At 45.6% G+C, this 19465-nt stretch overlaps 2 protein-coding genes across 3 annotated transcripts in view; one reads left to right on the top strand and one right to left on the bottom strand.

Annotated features, from left to right (window-relative positions):
* The first annotated feature begins 5023 nt into the window (after positions 1-5023).
* Positions 5024-7838, top strand: ptger4c (prostaglandin E receptor 4 (subtype EP4) c). Its single transcript, XM_047332310.1, has 2 exons — positions 5024-6326; positions 6439-7838. Exons 1-2 carry the CDS (start codon positions 5181-5183, stop codon positions 6988-6990), a joined length of 1698 nt encoding a protein of 565 aa, XP_047188266.1. The 5' UTR covers positions 5024-5180; the 3' UTR covers positions 6991-7838.
* Positions 7839-8175: 337 nt separating this feature from the next.
* LOC118311575 overlaps positions 8176-19465 on the bottom strand; it is a 15332-nt gene continuing 4042 nt past the window's right edge. For both annotated transcript variants that reach the window (XM_035635581.2, XM_035635582.2), the window contains 3 exons: positions 11404-11474; positions 10126-10339; positions 8176-9898 (listed from right to left, as the gene is read on the bottom strand). In XM_035635581.2, the coding sequence (XP_035491474.1) occupies positions 9396-9898; positions 10126-10339; positions 11404-11474 (788 nt within the window). In that variant the 3' untranslated portion in view covers positions 8176-9395. The remainder of the gene's footprint in view (positions 9899-10125; positions 10340-11403; positions 11475-19465) is intronic.

Raw genomic sequence — 19465 nt, forward strand, 5'->3', positions numbered from 1 at the left:
TTTTATGTCAATGCCTCTGGAAAATACTCTAAAGTACACCAGTTTTGAAATTTACGTTGTATGTGTTTTCTTTCACTCTATATGCAGGTCAATGAAAGAATAATCCATCGGCAGCACTGTAGACCATTTATTCACTTGGACGCAACTCAAACACCTTTTGGACATATTCAGCGAAGAGGCGTTCAATGAATTTACTGCTTACACCTCACTCAGAGCTCCAGGCTGAGGAGCCGAGACGAGGTAAAGATGGAGATGTGAGGGATGCACACGCACGCACTTGCATACACACAAACCCACGGCTAACCTTATGTTTGGGATGTTAGTATTCAAAAGTATGGGACAAAAGAGAATATCAAGTAATTGGGTTTTGGTTTTGCTGTTGTTCAATAGACTACATTGTACAGTAGGCCTAGATGATTGTTGTCCAATTTCAATCAACAGGCATCTTTTCATAACAAACAAGTTGGAGAAATAAACAATGGCTATTTCTATATGCTAATCAACACAATTTTAAGAAGCTATCAACACGAGAAAAAAAGAAAAAGATGGAAAATGAAGTCATATACTAACATGAAGAACAGAGACAAGCGAGGGACAACCCAGAGAGGAAAAAGGAGAGGCTGCAGGGGAGGGGAGAGAGAGTAAATGAGCTTAAGCATCCCTGGTGTAATGAGCCTGGCAGGCTGCAGCAGAAGCCGCAGAGTGATTGGACGTCTGTGTGGAAGGGGAGCAGTGGTGGAAGGAGAAAAAACGGATGAAGCTGGATGGTGACACGCAGATGCGTAATGCCACCACCAGCACTGAGCAGCGTGACGACATACAGACAGTAGCATCGCCATCAAGCCTCGCCATCAAATTACAGGCGAGGCAGACGTCACCAACACAGTCATCGGCACGTCTCATTCTTTCACTTAACCCAGGAGGGAAATATGCCATCAGTGTAACCCATCAGGAGCAGGGGTGTGTGACTGAAGCATGCGAGTGTTAACACTAGAATTACTGCCTCCAGGATGTATACTTCCACCAGTCAAGTTGTAGTTAACTTGACTGGTGTCATTTCCTGGCATCATACGTAGTGGAGACTTCGAGAGATTTTTTATTGCAACCATTTTTTTTATAACAAACCGTAACAAAAATGTGCAAATGGACACAAAGGAAAGGATCCAAACGCCGATGTGTATAGGCGGAGCTTGCTAGCACAATGATTTAATATAAAACAGAGACAAGGCCTACAGAGAGGTGAGGGAGGCGAGAGTCACAAACCGAAGAGATCAGTCCACACAGGCAAACCAACCCCCCCAAAAAAGCAAGAAGAACTCCAGGGATAGTTCAGAAGTCCAAACACAGGTAGTTGGCAAAATAAGGGAGGAAACAGACTAGAAGTCCGGAAGCAAAAACATCCATTTCATGACTAAATATGTCCATTCATACATTCCACTTCACTGAGCAAGAAATGTGTTTAACATGGGGTTTGAAACGTAAATTTGTTCTTGTTATACTTAAACGAAACATAACGGTCACTGTACACCACAAACAATTTTGAAAGACGTCACAGAGTGAATGTAATGTGTCAGGTGTTCTGTTAGATTACTCTAAATGAGTGAGATAGGATTCTTTGGATTGCTTCAACTTCGTCTCAGAGTAGCATTGCACGTAAAACTGTGAACGAATGGTGCACTCACGCAATCCTGTCACCTGAAGAAGACTGAACCCAGGGGTCACTTTTTATTTCACCTTTAAATTTCTGCACTATGAAAGTAACGAAAAAAATTCCATGGAGCATTTTGTTTTTCTCTTTGTTGCTTTGCTACTAATCCTGTAAAAGGCAGTTTTTTATATCTTCTGTTCTCCCAAAGCATCAAATTGCTGAAAAGAACAATGAATCAGACTTTATTTATATAACATTTTTCATACTAGTATATGTAACACAAAGTGTTTCACATAAAACGCGACCCCCACACACACTCATACATACACACACAGACCCATACACACATTCACTCACAGGCACACATGATGCAAGGCTTAATAATATAACATAAAATTAAAGACAATAAATATATATAGTAAAAATAACAATAAATAAAACAATAAGGCAATGCAAAGAGCTAACTGGCTGCTGGCAGTATATATTTATCAAACAGATATGATTCGGACATTATTCTTATACAAGCCATGGCAAGAAAGCAGTGTGTAAATTGTGTGTACACAAATCTTTCTGTTTTTCCTTCTTTCTTTTTTTTCAATGTTAGCTGCAAAGGTCACTGCTGTGATAATTTGCATTCAGATCGCTTGACATGTAATTAACTTGAAAACATTTTTTTTTCAATTGCATGTCAGCAGTTAGCCCCTTAGTCGTGATTTCCCTAAAGGCAGAAAATCAATAATGGTGTTTTGTACATTAATATCAGTGTGAATCTCCATTGGCTCCTAGGACGCTAGGATTTCACCTGTCTTTGTTGATTTCTTTGTTTATTTGTCTGATCTTATTTGCAACAAACTTGGCAGCAGGATGGGCAGGATTGCATACTGTAACAGGGCATTTTGTCAATCCCCTTCATTTCCCAAGAAACAATATATGGATGTTTAGGTAAAAACAACATGGTGTTGAAATCTGTAACTTTGTACGATTTGGTGACAACCTCCTTTTTCATTAAATTTTTCTCTTATAAGAATTTGACAGACATGTAGGATTGTCTGGATTCCACTGAAGTGTGTGTATAACCGTTTTTCCAGACTGCACCACATTCTCTCCAAGGACGCTCGATAAGAGGCTCTGAGAAAAGATTCAAGCCTGTAATACGAAGTCCCCGAGGATCGTATGTACTACAGGTGAGAAAGACGATGACACACACATACGCACGCACACGCGCATGCACGCACACACATACGCACACACCTTCTTTACTCATTTAACCGAATGTGCCTGCTTATGTGTGTAGCCTTCTGGTAGAAGGGAGACTCTGTGTGTGTGTGTGTGTGTGTGTGTGTGTGTGTGTGTGTGTGTGTGTGTGTGTGTGTGTGTGTGTGTGTGTGTGTGTGTGTGTGTGTGTGTGTGTGTGTGTGTGTGTGTGTGTGTGTGTGTGTGTGTGATTTAGGTTAGGATTAGGCATAGCAGTTATTTTAAGGTTAGAATTAGTATGAAGTCATCTGAAGTCATGTGGTGGGATGGGGGTGTATGCGTGGGCATCAGAGCCACTGACGTCTGAATGTTATTTCATTGCAGTGCGGGGGGCAGATTCTAACCTGCAAACACACACGTACCCAGGAGGCATCAGTCCACTAGAAGAGGAGAGGAATCTACTTACACAGACAGAGACAGAGAGCGGCAACCTCAGACATACAGTACACAATTACATGGACCTTTCCCCCATTGTGTATGATGAATTCTTTCATTTCCACTGAGGAGAATTTGCTGCTGCTGCTGCTGCTGCTGCTGTGTGTGTGTGTGTGTGTGTGTGTGTGTGTGTGTGTGTGTGTGTGTGTGTGTGTGTGTGTGTGTGTGTGTGTGTGTGTTAAGATATAGTGGCACACCTGTATCATATCTATGAAGATTCTACACCACGTAGAATATGTATTCAGTTATTTACTTTATACCATGTTACTGTAGATGGTGCGCACACGCATAAAATCTTCTTCCACTTTTCCAATACCAGCTGCCACACATGTAGCCCGTCCCCCAGCAGAACTTGCTACGGCCAACTTGTGGCTCAGATCAGTGACTCACATCTTCACAATATAAAGGAGCACAGAAGGATGCCCTGGGGGACCCCTGCGACGCAGGTAAATATAGTTATGAAGTGACTTTTTTTTTTTTTTTACATTTGCCTCTTAGTTTGTGGTTATCATTGCAACATCTGGTTAACAGATGTTCAAGCTCAGCTCAGCAGGCTCTAGATCTGACTACCAGAAGAAAAGAAAAATTAATTTAATGAAATTTCCCAAAACAACTTCAAAGGCCACTCACAATTCCTGAATTATTAATTGTAATTCTCATGGAATTATAATGGTGTGAATACGATTTATTCCATGAACTCTTTATGGAAATGAAAAAGAGATGGAATGGCTTCATGAGACTTGAAAAGGTGTAGGTCTTATGACAAATAAATATGTGAGGAAAAAAAGTGGAGAATGAAGCAGAGGAGGCTGTTGAGCGCAGACGGTTGATGTTGATGATGATTCTCATTTCGCAGCTCATTGAACTTAGACTTCGACACTCCTCGTCTCTGTCTGGTGTCAGAGTGATGTGTCAGATATCCGTCTATCTGTTTAATTTGTTTCTTTTGACTCATTAGTATTTATTGAGCTCACTGGCTTGTGGTCCCACATCAAACCGTGAAAAGTAACCATGGCTCCACATGACTGACACCTGACCCTTATACTTACTAGAGGACTACTACTTACTAGAGGACTCATACACGTCCTGATATAAACACAGGTCAAAACCATTCGGTTAATGAAGACGTGGGCTGCAGATGTTTCATTTACTGTATCAATAACACAGACGGGTTTGTCCCAACGGATCCAATTCTCCAATGAATATGGGAGAAGCTCGGGGGTCGATGTGATCGATGACTTCTCTTTGTGTGTGGGCTCCTATTTATTCTCTACATATGTGTGCGTCTTCAAATTAGCAGCACTTTCTAAATTAATTCTCTTCTAAATGAATTGATCACTGCATGAATTGATCACTGCATCACCATCAGTTATCGTTCACGGGTCAAATTGTGAGTATGCAGCAGCGTGTCTCTGTTAGTGGTGCTGATGGTGTGCAAGGTGTTGACCTTGGTGCTGAAGCTGCGGATGTGTGACCTGATCCGTACCATTTCCATCATTTTTTTGCCGACCACACATGGTTCCATTAACTACATTTATTGATTTCTGATTAAGCTGTTCAACTTATTGTCCACTTATCGTTCTCACATTGATGGGAACCCTCCATATGTCTATACATCAGAATAGAGTTTCTCATGAAAGTTTAATGATGAGCAGAGACAAGAGCAGCTCTGGGCTCGTCAGACTAGACACAATCAGGGTTTGAAGCCTTTGTGCTAATTGATACCAGATGTTGCTTCTTGGCTGTTGGGTTCATTGAGATGGTATTTTACCCCCGCGACTGACACATGGCGAGCAACTAGACGTGCTGAATATTGATACTTATGGCTGCCGAAATGTGATCCATGGGAAACCTGGGTCGCCGCGCTCACAGCCCGCACGTCACCGCCCTGACATCAGCACCCGGCTTAAAAGCCCGCGGCTCCGAGCCGTGTAAACACACGCGGGCACACCTTCGTGTGGGCGCGTCGGGACGCCAACAGGACAGAAGAATCACCTCGGTGCAGTGGTGCACTTCGTGCTCAACCGGACGCCGGACATTTCAGGCTCGTGCCATTCAAACATGGAGCAGTTTGAGTTGCGCCCAACCTCGTAAACTTCTTGCACTTGTCAACCGCCGTGCGCTGTTGCTCCTGACGATGATCAACGACACGCTCGCGTTCGGAGAACTGGCGGCGAACGCGTCTGGGCCGCTGACTCTTCTCTCCATCAGCCGCAACCACAGTGCGCTGCGGCTGGAGTCCAAGTCTCTGGTCACGTCAGCCACCATGTTCGCCGTGGGAGTGCTGGGGAACCTCATCGCCGTAGCTGTGCTGTGCATCTCCAAAAAGGAGCAAAAGGAAACCACCTTCTACACGCTGGTCTGCGGGATGGCCATCACAGACCTGTTGGGCACATGCTTCACCAGCCCGGTGGTGATCGCCACATACGTAGCCAATCGCTGGCCGGGAGGAGTGCTGCTCTGCCACTTCTTCTCCTTCTCCATGCTGTTCTTCGGCTCCGCCGGGATGTCCATCCTGTGCGCCATGGCCGTGGAGCGATACCTGGCCATAAACCGCGCGTATTTCTACTCCCGGCACATTGACAGGACGATGGCGCGCTTCGCGCTCCTGGTCACCTACCTCGCGAACATTGTTCTGTGCATCATGCCCAGCTTCGGCTTCGGGCAGCACGTCAGACACTTTCCCGGGACCTGGTGCTTTCTGAACTGGAGGGCGGTGGATCCGCTCGGAGCCTGCTACTCCTTCCTGTATGGCGGCGTGATGGTGGTGCTGATCACGGTGACCGTGTTTTGTAACCTGGCGGTGTGCAGGTCGCTGGTGGGCATGAACCAAAGGACAGGGATAGTGAGGACGGAGTCGTGTGACCCGGGAGCTTCACGTCGCCTCTTCCCCCGGCTGCAGTCGGTCACCTCGGCGGCGGAGATCCAGATGTTCTGGCTTCTGATCTTCATGACCATCGTGTTCCTGGTTTGCTCCATCCCGTTGGTGGTAAGGACTCCTCCCAGCGGCAGGACAAGTGCTAAACAAGTTTAGTTAATGAGGTTTCTTTTGATTTGAACATTGTATCTGACATGTCTTCTGCTCCTATGTTCCCCGACAGGTGCGAATCTTCGTCAACCAGCTTTACGGCCCTGCGTATATTTCGGCCGGGGGGAAGCCCGATTACCGCAGCGACTTGATGGCGATCCGCTTCGCGTCATTCAACCCCATACTAGACCCCTGGGTGTATATTCTGTGCCGGAAGAACCTGCTGCTAAAGGGCTGCGAGAGGCTAAAGAGGACGGTGGCGCACGCCAGGGACGGCCGCGGAGACAACGTGGGCTGGGTCGAAGGTCAACACTCGCCTCCGTCTTTGAAAAGCAACGACACCAGTTACGCGTCGTTACGCACAGCCAGCTACAGGAACGACGTGGAGCAACACGTGTCGACCAAAAACGAACCCTTCACGGACGTCGCCATGAGACAAGCGTGGGAGTACGACACCGCCCGGGTCAACTTCCACCCGTTCAGCGTCGAGTCCACCGCCGATTCCAAACAGGAGGCGGCGGCGAAGTTGTGTCCGGGACGCGGCCCAGCGCGCGTGAGAGGAGTGGACATTGTCACCTGCACGTTCAGCACACCGAGCTCCTGTCAGTCGGCCGAAGGCCTCTGATTGGACATCCGCCACCTGCCAACACAGGTTCAGAAATGTTTCAAAGTCTGGCAGCTCTTCCGTCTCCACAGCAAACTGGCACTCATTCATTTGACTGTGAGAAAAACACATCTCTCTGAATACGATTCACTGCAGCAGAAAGGTCTGTTCAATGAATGTACTGGCTTTATTTTCAACGCTTTTAATTCATATTCTAGTGTAACGGAGGACCGTGCAGTATGAAGCTTTACCTTTCCAACGTATTTTCGTGTCCAGTCATTCACGCTGAGCCCAGAAAACCACTGGCTTCATCCTCATCCGTAACCAAACTTGGTGGATATTGAAGGTTGCACAGTATCAATGGTAGTTTTTTTTAGTCTTTGTTGTCGATGGATCTGCTGAAAGTTCACAATCAGCATCGGATGAAGCGTGTGGTGATACATTTCCATCAATGGAAATGTATAATATAAGTATTATACCCCATGGGTACAAATGTCTGACACTCTCCAGAGTTTGAAACACTGCATGAGTTCATGTGTGTCATTTACAATACATGTTTATTCAGAGGCCAATGTGTTGTCCTTACACTGCATCTCATGCCCTTGTTTTAAATTTACAAGCTGCTAATTCACTCTGTGCCATTCAACAGTGTTGCATGATGCAGGGAAGACTGAATCTTGAATGTTGTTAAATCTCGTTTCATATTGCACATCCCCATGTTATGTTTATGATATGTACAGTTGTACACCTTTTTTTTTGAAAGGAAAAAATAAACATATTGTTGCTGTAAGCTGTATGAGCTGTGGTGTTTTGACGTTTGCCGGAAGTGTTGATGGGTCTGTGCAGAGAAATAATAAAGTGACACTGAGTTTTTCCTGCTCTGCTGGTGGAAGAAAAATTGCACTTTTTTCTTTGTCTTTTTCCAGCTGACAGACAGGTGGCAGGAGAGCCACAGTCAAGTTCAGTTCTGTTCAAACTGGGAACCACAGGAACTATTTTTCTTTTTTTTAATTATTATTGTGCACCAACAGGTGGCGCTACAACACAATATGACCCATCTGAGTTGAACAGTGAAAAGGTAGTGATGTTGATAATGTTACAAAAATCATTATGTTCAGTTGGAGAAAACCCATCTGATGTCACTCTGAATATCAGTAGCAGTGATAACAAGATGTGTATTTAAAAAAACTTTATTCCCTTGTTGGATAATGCCATACAAAAATAAAGGAAACTTCATGTAATAATAATAATAATAATAATAATAATGTGACATACTGAATGCAATTACTTGAACACTTTAAAATGAGAAACATTGAGGTCCTGTAGTATAAATGTTTTACTTGTTTGCTGTACATACATTCTACATGTAAAACTGATATTGTTACCCAGAACTGGAGATCAGGTCTTAAAGTATGTGAGATGCTCTTGAGGAGATATACTCATTGCATATAGCAAATCATTTCAATGTAGGTCAATTTGTTTCTGATGTTATTAGTTGTTGGTTTTTGACCAATGTTTTTGTTTTATAAAATCACTCAAGTCATTTCAGAAACATAAACTGCATCCAATTTATAGAATGAAGAATCAGCAGTTCAGCTCGGGGGGTTGATGTGGCATTTTACATAGGTGTGAAAGACATGTACGTACTGTATGTGAGCAGAAGTAACTGTCAACGTGAGATCTGAGTCTCGGCAATAAATAGATATTTATCTACAATACAGAGTTCGTAAAAAACAGCTCTCATATGAAGCGATAATAAATAAATAATTTATCTGAAATAAATATATTTTACTTTTATACAGTAATACATGAAGATGCATGGCATCCATTTGGCTGAGTTCACCTGAACGTAGAAAAAGGTACAATGTGATGTCCCTGTCGGTGTGTGGAGAAAAACAAAATGACGATGAACTTCTGTTAAGAGCTGGTGTCAATGTAAGTTATAGTGAACATCATGTCAGTCTATAGAATATTCAACACAGGCAGTCCTTTAACTGTGTCTTTTCTCTATATCTCTCGAGCTTTGTCTCGCCCATATACTGTAAATCAAAACAGTTGTGTTCGCATAAAGAGTCTTTTCTATGAGTAATAACTGGTCTGCTGGTCAGTTTTTCACTTGAAAACAATTTACTCTTTGATGAGGCGACTGTAAATCCAGCCTGTGATTCCCTGATGACCTCCCCCTCAATCTCGGGTCTTGCCCTTTGACACTCGATGCTGCAGCTGCACCCAGGCCTCTTCCTCCTCAACTGGAGACGCACCAAAGGAAGTGGCCTTCATCACTTCCTCCGCTCTGTGTACATGACAGCGGCCCCCTCTCGCTACTTCCAACGACCAGGCCTTCCTCATTCGAGGCCCCTCTCGGCCCCTCTACCTTCAGGATGGGTGACACTGGGTCTCATCACCCCTCTCCCTCGTTCGTATCTTCAGCCCATACACATGCAGCTGGCAGCAGATAATGACTGGATGGTCCTCCATGTGGTCTGGGCGTCCATGAAGGAGACCGACTCGTACCGGTCGGGCCGGCAGCAGGGATGGCTGCTGACTTTGCGCCGAGGCAGCGACCCATTTTCCTGCAGTGCCTTCAGCGCCAGGTCGTAGTTTGTCCTCAACGACTGGCAGGAGCCCACACAGAACTTGAAGAGGACGATCTCATCTGAGTCAAACCCCAGGCCCAGGTCCCGAACCTTCATCTCTCTCTTCTCTACTCGACAGTCCCTGCTGCTCTGCTTCGGCCGCCTGTTTTTACCTTTACCCCTTTTATCTCCTTTTCCTGTCTTGTCCTCTTCCGCCCTTTCTTTCCTCTTCCTCTTCTTCTTTTTCTTCTGTGAGCCCTTGGACTGAGGTTCTGTGGGGTCAGAGGAGCGCGGAGAACGCCCCGCCCAGCGACTACTGGGATGGTCGTCCACCTCATCCGTTACGAAGGGGTCTGACATGGAGAGAAAAGAGAAATGAAAGCATTTATTCAAAGTCATTATGAGCAACACTCAAATTTACAAGACAAAGTAAAAATAACTTGACACCTTTTGAACCACAGATATTTTTAGATGACTGAGACACACAGCAGGTCCCCAGCCACAAGCGCCCTGTCAATGCTAATGCTGCGCGGTGAACACAGATGTGCTGCAAATGACTCTTTCATGAGAGCTTCCATACCATACAGAGCGTGCCAAGTGGAGTATGGGTCACTGTCGTCTTCCTGCTCCTCGTCCTCTACCACCTCTGGCAGCGTCACAGGAAGCCCGCGCTCCTCCTGGCCCCCCAGCAGGCCCACAGCGTGGCCCGAGTCTGATCCCACGCCGGCAGCACCAGCTTTCATATGAGCTCCTTCAACTAGAGGCAGCAGAGAGAGAAGCACCCAGAGCAGCACCTACGGGACACAGACCACAGCTGAGTTGGCAGAAGGAAATCTGAATGGGTTTATGCATTTTCCTAACTCTCTTGTATGTGAAAACGGTTGCCCATTGGCTCATCGAGCAGATAAGGAGCAAAATTAGCGCGCACACACACACACACACACACACACACACACACACACACACACACACACACACACACACACACACACACACACACACACACACACAGATACATATATACCTGCTGGACAGGTAGTGCAGAAAACATCTTTGAGAGTGAACTAAAACAGTAAAGGTGCCATAAAATCAACAATGAGCTGAACAGAAATTAAATAATGTAGAAGTGGGCAGAGGAACTGCAGAGTTTGGTGCAGTCCCTCTGGAACAGCTCAGGAAAATGTCTGGACTTCAGTGCTTGTCCTAAAGCAGCTATGCAGATGCGAGGGTGGTCTTCTGTACTCAGCCACTTCAGCTTACTTACAAAGAAAAGATGGTCACCACCAGAGGAACAATATGTATTTATATTAAAATAGCAATAATCGTGATGCTATATTTGTGCCATGTCCATGTACCTAATAACAAAAAAAACTTGACAAAGTGATATAAAAGCAGATAAGAGGCAAAGGGATAAGACTTACAAATGCTCATAAAACACAGATGAGCTTCAAAAATATCTTTATTAAACCTATTTCATACTGTTCACTGACACTCGAGTCAAATAACTCTTTCCTCGTTCTTTCCGCCTTGGATCAAGTTTTGTCCATTAGCTTATAATTTAGCAACCAAAAGCATTGGCGCTGACGTGGTTTTGATGGGAAGCTTTGGTCTGAGCCTTGTGGGGATGGATTCCATTAACAATTTAGACCTACACATAACTCACCCCCTAGTTTATAGTGGTCTGTACAGTGGGAATGAAAGATGAACCGGCTGGTGGTTATTTGCGGAGAGATGGTGATTTCATATAAATGGATGGTAAATAAGAGGAGTGATAAAAAAGGATAGATAGAGAGTAGAAGAAGCAGCAGAAGATAAGAGGAAGAAAAAGCGGAGGAAGAGACGTGTGTTCCTGACAAACCTTGGCCTTTGCTGACATTACAGACGTAATCTCCTGTCTATCGTTCCCCCGAACCCGGCATCTGGTCCCACCTGGAGAGAGAGAGAACGGGAGGGAGAGAGGAATGTAAGGACAAGAACAAGCCTTCACTATGTCAACTTGTCTCCTCCCAGAACTCCCTTTGAAAGGACTAACATAAACTTAAGGCACAACATGAGGGCAATGTGATGTCTATACATTCACAATTGTCCAGATACTGTAAAACAAAAAAAACAAAAAACAGCCCCGCGGGCCCCTGTGCAAGCCGACGTGTCACATAAATCACGTCTTCAATGCATGAGGACGGCATGTTTGTTGCTGCTCCAGTAAAAGACCAGTGTTTTCTGCCAGCTAGTGTGGCCAGTGCCGGCTTGTCGCTTCATACATCCATGCAAACAGCCCCAGTCCAGCAACAAAAGGCAGCATCTGCGATATACTTGTCAAAGGCATTCTTCGAGGTCACCCCAGTGGCAGAGGTACAAGCCGGGGGAACCAGGTATAGCGAGAGCACTTCGCGGAGGTCCCAGACAAAAAAACACAGAGATCCGGGACAGGTGATAAGAAGGGCCGTGGATGCAGATGTTTATATAAAGTACGTGCAGGATTGTTCTGGCTGCGAAGCGCCCGTCACATGAGGTCATCGGGTTCCTTTGTGGCTCCCCAAGTGTGAAAGTGAGCAGCGGGTAGAGCATCATGTACTTCAAACACTTCGGACTCAGTGGCAGGAAACTTAACATCTTCCTCATATATCCAGCACCGGTTCCTGCATACTGATGTGTTCGTACGACGAACATCTGTACAAAATGTCAATAGAACCAGTCCAGCTGTTGAGATATTTCAGTCTGGACCAAGTGACCGGCAGATGGACCAATAGGCCGACAAGGACACACACAAAGATAAATATATAATCAAATATCAGTGTCATACCAATTTGCGAATGAAATTTTGGAAACTCATTTTCTCGCTCATTTCTTAAATGGCACAGGGAAAGAATCTCTTCACAGGGAAAGGGAAATGATAACAGCGACAACAAATGCTTACGTTTAATATTACAGTCAGACATTAACTTTGTATATCATTATAAATCTAATATATATTACATTTGGGAATAAATAAAATACAGTGGTAAAGTAACAAATCTCCACACTTGAAAAAACACAACAATCAGCAAATGTTGGTTCATTTTGCTTCATGACTGACATGAATGATGACAAAAGTTGCTGCTGATTCATAGTATTTACAGAGTTGTGGCGGAGCCTGGAGATTTCTGACTGTTCCAAAGTCAAAGTTAAATAAAACCTCGAGGTTTGCCGTCACTTTGGAGCAGCAAAGTCTCACATGAGCCAAATCAGTGCATAAATACTGTTTTTGTCACACATTTAACTGTGGTCCATATGCTCCGTCTCCGCTGCCCTTTTCAATTCCCTCTCTCTCTTACGTAAATCAAAGGTTAGTCGGTCTCTTCTCACAGATAACACATCTGCCATCTCTGAGAAGCTTTGGCGGTGAACTGCAGCAGCGTTGGCCCACAGAGATGTTTTTGAGCATGTACCGTTCGTAGATCTCGCCGATACGTTTCTACCATGTTTATTTCAAAGTTGAGAACAATCCCGGCGGTTCTGTCTGTGCAATGAGATGGAAGACTGACAAATAGTTAAGGATCAACGGGTCACGATAAGACCTGTTGCTTCATTTATGCAATTCTGCATGTTCCAGCTGCAGCGATCCAGCCGAGGGAAAGTGAGGTTACAGACTCCGAGGGGCGGGAGAGGGAACGAGAGGACGAGGAGAGACAGACTGAGCATAATCCACACGGACAGACGGAGAACACGCCGCGGCTGCAACCTAAAACCCAACTGTGCCGACTCCTCTGCTCCCTGGGTCTCGGAGCTGATTTAAAACCTGACGGCGGTGGGAGGTGGGACAGGGGGCTACAGATCCTCGCTGGGTCTCAGGAGAGGTGCCGTACCGAGTCACTAATGCCACAGCTGGGAGCGTTTAGCCCCACTTAGATTAGCGAGCTGGGAGTCCACATGGGCCCGTCTGCTGGGTCGTTTCACCTCGGCACTCTGGAGCTGTTTACAGCCCCACGCCTCCAGCCTTTTCAGTGGAGGAGAGGTGTGCTGGGGGGTGGGAGGGTGGAGAGAGGATTAATAGAAGGAGGGGTGGGGGGGACCCTGGTCCTGAAGGGCACCAGACTGACACAAGCTTACTGATGCTGGGTGTGTGTGTGTGTGTGTGTGTGTGTGTGTGTGTGTGTGTGTGTGTGTGTGTGTGTGTACGTACAGTTTCACATCCAACGTGGCATGTGTTCATTTCTTATGCGTGTTTAGAAAGGCGAGCATGTGTTTCTTCCTTGTTCGGCTGATTAAAGCCCTCGGTTTGTCCATCCGGCTGCATGTCCGCAGCAGAGGTCTTGTCACCTCCCATTTACATTGTTGCTCCTCTGCTGATCACAGTTGATCACATTGAGCCAAGTGGGTAAGCCCTCCTGAAAAGCAGGGACTACCCATGAAGCCAGAGTCCTATTCTGCTTTGACAAATACTGTTTGATGAACACTGTAAGGTGAACACTGGACACAGAGTCGAAAAGGAAAGTGATTATTGGACTTTCATCTGTTGGTTGCACCAATAGGAGAAATGTTTGCTAAGATGGCCGATCTGTTCAGGGACATTCATGAGGTAACAAAAGTCAATTCAACGTGCATTCAGCAGGCGCCGGCACTAAAGCATGCGTATAATAACAGTTTTTATTCATTATTTTCCTTCATTTTACAACAATAATTTGGATATTTACCTCATGATTATACTGGCCTGAAGTCAAAAGACAGCGAATACATGCTTAGTCACCTTTCCTGTAATTGTGGCTCTTGTTCCACATGAATCCAATCATAAACCAAATACATAAACCCATTCAAATCAAATGAATTAGCGTAGCATCTTGACTCCAGAGGAATTTACATGCACTAATGTGGTTTAGTTAAAGTATTTAAAGTGATATTTCTTTCATTTAAAGACCTCAGTAGTTCCGCTGGACTAAAGGGGGCTAAAGAAAAAACAGGAACATAGTAGATGCGGTTTTAATGTGCGCGCTCTGTGTGACAGTGATTAAGAATCAGTCTTAAAAACATAAGAGCAAGGTTTTACAACTTATTTATCTGTCAAACATTTGGCCTTCAAACTTCACTCTCAGGCTCTTAATGCCACTGTAGTTACACCTCTCTGGCTTTGTAAGGTCACAAATTACTTTTTATTAAGACTATTATTGCATTTTTCCAAAAGACACACAGAAGGGAAGCAGGGCAGCACAAATGTGTTTCTGATTAGTGATCTATGTGCCTACTGTATACTATTACACCCTCAAAGCTGAGCTGTGCCCACAGAGCCTCCATAAACATCTCACCGTGTAAAAGAAAGAGAGAAAAAAAGAAAGAAATCCCAGAGCTCTCCTGTTGTTCTGCCTCCCTCTAAAAGCCAAACTTCTCAGATAATGACCACCTATTAGAGACGCACTCTGTTGCACATGCGTGAAATGTTCTGACCTCGGGCCTTAACCTGTCACTAGCGCGGTGCCTGATTGCGGCAGCGAGGGGAGAAAAAGTGGAGTACAGTAAATCACCGCCGGCTCAATAAAAGACACCTGCAGTGTAAGGGGAGAGGCAGAACACCAGGAGAGCCGTCTGATCACTACCAGACACCGAGGAGGTCCCACAAAAACGAAGCATGGTGATATCTGCCGTACATGCATGTGCCCCAAAGCTCTGCATATATGCATCCAGAGCAGTGTGAAAACTGGTTTTGTAACTTTGCTTTAATCTTGCTTGTGGCGCTCTGTTGACAGAGTTTAATATCTGTTCAGTGTGTCTGTGAAGTGGCTTCAGGGTGGAACACTGAATTCTGACTGGTTGAATCTGTTCACCCTTATCTGGATCTAGAGTCTGAGAAAAGTCAGCTGGTTTAAAGTTCGTGATTCTGTGGCAGACAAATAAAACGCCAATTCAACTTTTTGATGATGTCAAGGAGCCATGTTTACCTCCCACTTGTTTCACACATTCATCATGTTTCATAAATATCAAATGCCATTTTCTCTAAATGAGCTATCCCCCCCCCAACCAATTTCACTCTTCAGCAGTTAACGGCAGCACGCCTTGATTATGCGAGGCAGCCGCTAAAGGCGAAGCAGGGAAAAGCCATAGGAGGAGTGACAGAGGGAATGAGATGTGAAAGAATCACATGATAAGAGTTATGGGAGAATTACAAAATAGAGAGCTGGTTATCGTCCAGGGACAAAATGAGAAAGAGATAATTGAACCAATGAATGGGGGGAAAAAAAGTCTGAAAGCAGACAGGACGTGAACACAGGGAGGAGAGCGAACGACAAAATGCGAGAGAGCGGGAGAGAGAGAGAGCGCAGACTGAAGCCCGGTCAGCCTGTAATCCCATAATCCCTGGCAGGCAGGCAGGATGTAATTGCTCGTTAGTGCCAGTTTCCACTCTGAGGCCTGTCACTGCTGGAAAACCATAGAGCGCCGCCGAAATGAGAAACAGATAGCAGGTCCCATGGCTCAGTTCAGATAGGTAGGTAGACCCCCCCAACACACACACACACACACACACACACACACACACACGTTGTAACCCCCGAAGCATACACACATATGTGCACACAGTCACTCTCTCTTGTTGCCAAATTCTGTCATAGAGCTCTCTCTGCCACAAAAGAGGTTAGAAAAGGTCAGAGGTGTAGACATCCAGAGCCGGGGCGAGGATGGTGAGGAGAGGAGTGAATCTGTATGACCTCACCCCTCTGTTTCTCCCACCAGGAGGTTTTATCAAGCGACTGACAACATCTGAGTCCAAAGGTGTGTGAGGATCTTTCAGGGCCAGTATCAGACCCGCAGAGACCCCCGGAGGGGCCGAGAGGAACTGTCAGTCAGGAGTGGTAGTACAGTAACTGCCGAGACAAAGAGTTGATTAATCGACCACTGGGTTCGACTGAATTGTCGTTGTCGGCTGTAGCAGCAAAAAAGCTCAACACTGTACTCGACTCGCTCAGCAACGTCAGGCGATCAGCTAACGCGAGCTGCTTTCAGACACGAAATCCACAAAATGTCCAGACATTTTCCGGAGTTCGCCGTTCACATATGAGGGACGCAGCAGGCCCACGTCAGATGCGTTTTTTAACCAACAGGACGATTTCTAGAACATCCTGTTTGCGTCCATGTTACTCATCTGTTGGTTGTGGCAACATGTTCAAAAAATAAACTTTATAACACGCTGATATATATATATATGTCAAACATTTGTCCAAAAAGACAAGCAGTGATAAATGCAGCGTTGAGATCCATCTTCAATATAATGTTTTTCTGGTTATCAGCCTGTGCAGGGTTAACTCTCGTGGAGAACAGTACCTCTTTCAAGCTTCGCCTGTAGGCTCAGACAGTACAACCTGGGCCTCATTAGAAGAACCTATTAGAGGGAAACTTATTGGTTTCTCGATGACAAACCTGAGTGATTAGTGATTTACCTCACTGGCCCTGCAGCCTTCTCTCCACACCAAAGAGAAGAGCGGAGGAACGTGTCTAATGGCGCTTCAGCGGGATAAATGTAGCACTTTTAGTGAGGGGGGGGGGGGGGGGGGTGGCAGTGTGTTTGAAGAGACACAACTCTGGATTAACAGCGCCACACGTGCAGGCTCAAGTTGCCAAAGGTGCTGGCGGAGAGTTTACTGCAGGTCATCGAAGTGCCGGGATCAGTGGGTCACAACGAGACGCACATTTCCACGGGGACGTAAAAGTGTCGTCCGTGACCAGCACATTAACCCCCGGCCTGCGGCCCTGATGCCGTTATTACCACAGACAGAGAGGAAGAAAGAGCTGCAGCCGTCGTCTGAGTCATCAAAGCCACTTGACTCTTCAGAGTTTCTAACCGCATCGTGTGCACAGGAGTAAACGGGGGAACTGTGGTATGTAGATGTTCAGATCTCCAGACACTCCCTCGGTGCTCCCAGGTAACAGGTCTCAGATATGCAAAACAAATTCTTCCTGTCATGTTTACATGTGTCTGTTCTACATGCTTGCTTGATAAATTGGACATTTAAAAGCTGTCTTTGTTCTGCCAGGCTCATTCCTTCAACCGTGAAATCATTTCTTCGCATGTGATACTCTGATGAACTGGTTTTCTGACCCCACGTGTGGAGGAACACCTCACGTCAGGACTCATGTGGGACAAAATAACCCACCCGAGTGGAGCATTTGCTTGATGTACATGGAGAAGTGACAAATGGACATGCAGTGTGTCAACGCTTTTTACAACAATCAAAGGTTTATGCAACTTATTTTTTGTAGTTTCCGCCACAGTTTGTAGTGGTTGTCAGAGTATCTGCCGATAACTGGGAACAGCGACATCGCTAAGAAAAAAAAAGCCCCATGGGGCGAAAACAACGCACACATGGATTATAACAAACCAACAGTCGGCCCAAATATTCTAATCCATTTCATTTGTAGACCAAGCCAAAAATGAGCAAACTGTAAATGTTGATAGTAAGTTATTATTGGACAGGAATACTGTGCAAATCAGTCTGTAAACTTTGAAGGAGGTTAAATGTAAAATAGTAGTCGGGGTAATCATTTTACTGTCTGGGTGAATTTCCTCTTTCAAATATGGTAAGTTTAACGTGTCAAATAAAAGTGCTGGTTTCTGGACCTTCTTAACACCTTTTACAGAACAGTTTCAGTTTTGGGGCGCATCATCTGCTTTGTTTCAGACTCACATGCAGATGTATTCAGGAAAAAAACAAGAAACAACAACAACAACAACAACAACAACACTGTGCCAGCTCGGCACCGCACAGCAGAAAAAGTTTGCACAAACACAACTGAATGACGCCCCATGCTGCTCGACATCAGCTGGACGGGTCGGCTAAAGGTTTCCTAATGCTGTCGTTCACGACTTGTTCTGCTGCCCCCGGGTGGCCGATACAAAATCAATCAGTGCAGTTTTTCGAGAGCGACTGCCACCCCGTGTCTGTTGCCCCTTTCTGTTGACATCTTTTTGGCACTGTCGACACCTTCCCAGGTCTCAGCAATTAAACCAATGAGCGCAATGTTATTATTTGCAACTGGAACGATGGCCAGTAAAACAAAGTTGTAATTAACCATAATTACCCTTTAATACGCCGACATCATCAGCTTCGGTAGCTGCACAGCGTGGAGAGAGAAAGGTTTCTGGTATATAAGGACACACAGTGAACCTGCTGCGGGATTTCCCCACTCAGCTGCAACTTCCATAATGTCCAAAGGCCCCTGTAGGATTAAGTTTGCAGGGTCACTGGAAAGTTTAGTTACTGTGCTGTTGGCACTAATTACGCACAAAGAAAACCCACAATGCAACAGACTTATGAGCGTCTTGTGACCCGTTCAGGTAAATTGGACGAGACACTATCCTGCGCAGCAGAGGGCCTGAGCGCTGAGATGAAGTCAGCCTGATGTGACACATCTGTGTCCTCCTCACCCTCTCGCTCTCCTCCCCTTTGTCCCAGCTTCCCAGTGTCCCTGGCCCTAATAACCCAAAGTCCTGCCTGATTAAGTTTTAAAAGGAAGCCACACAGCCAGCGAGGTTGGGTGAGCCTCACCTTAAATGGGAACACATTCTAGCAGCAGGGTTGCAGCGACGATCGTGGGGGTTTGTAAGTCCACAAGGAGGACAGTGGGGAAAGAATGGAGAAGGACAAAGAGTAGCGGATAGAAAACACACGCAGACACGCACACGCACACGCACACAGGACCCCTTACCTTCCATAAAAAGCCACACACACTCTCAGAAATCCCCTCTGTCGCTCCCCACCCCGGCCCCCACGACCCTTTCTTGCTCCCATCTCGTGTTGTTATTTCTCCAAATTAAGCCCATGCTGAGCCCGAGAGTAACACTCTGAAAAGTAGCCATCGGTGACACACACTCGCCCACGCACGCACACACACACGTACACGGACACACGCACGCCATTAAGAGTGTGTCCTGTGTCTGGGTGAACCTAAAGTGTTTC

The sequence above is a fragment of the Scophthalmus maximus genome, chromosome 5 (genome assembly GCF_022379125.1).
Source record: "Scophthalmus maximus strain ysfricsl-2021 chromosome 5, ASM2237912v1, whole genome shotgun sequence".
Classification (NCBI taxonomy): domain Eukaryota; kingdom Metazoa; phylum Chordata; class Actinopteri; order Pleuronectiformes; family Scophthalmidae; genus Scophthalmus; species Scophthalmus maximus.

Coding starts and splice junctions, on each gene's coding strand:
- ptger4c (XM_047332310.1), top strand. CDS start 5,181: ATGGGAAACCTGGGTCGCCGCGCTCACAGCCCGCACGTCACCGCCCTG. Junction 6,327..6,438: donor TTTGCTCCATCCCGTTGGTG/GTAAGGACTCCT, acceptor GTTCCCCGACAG/GTGCGAATCTTCGTCAACCA.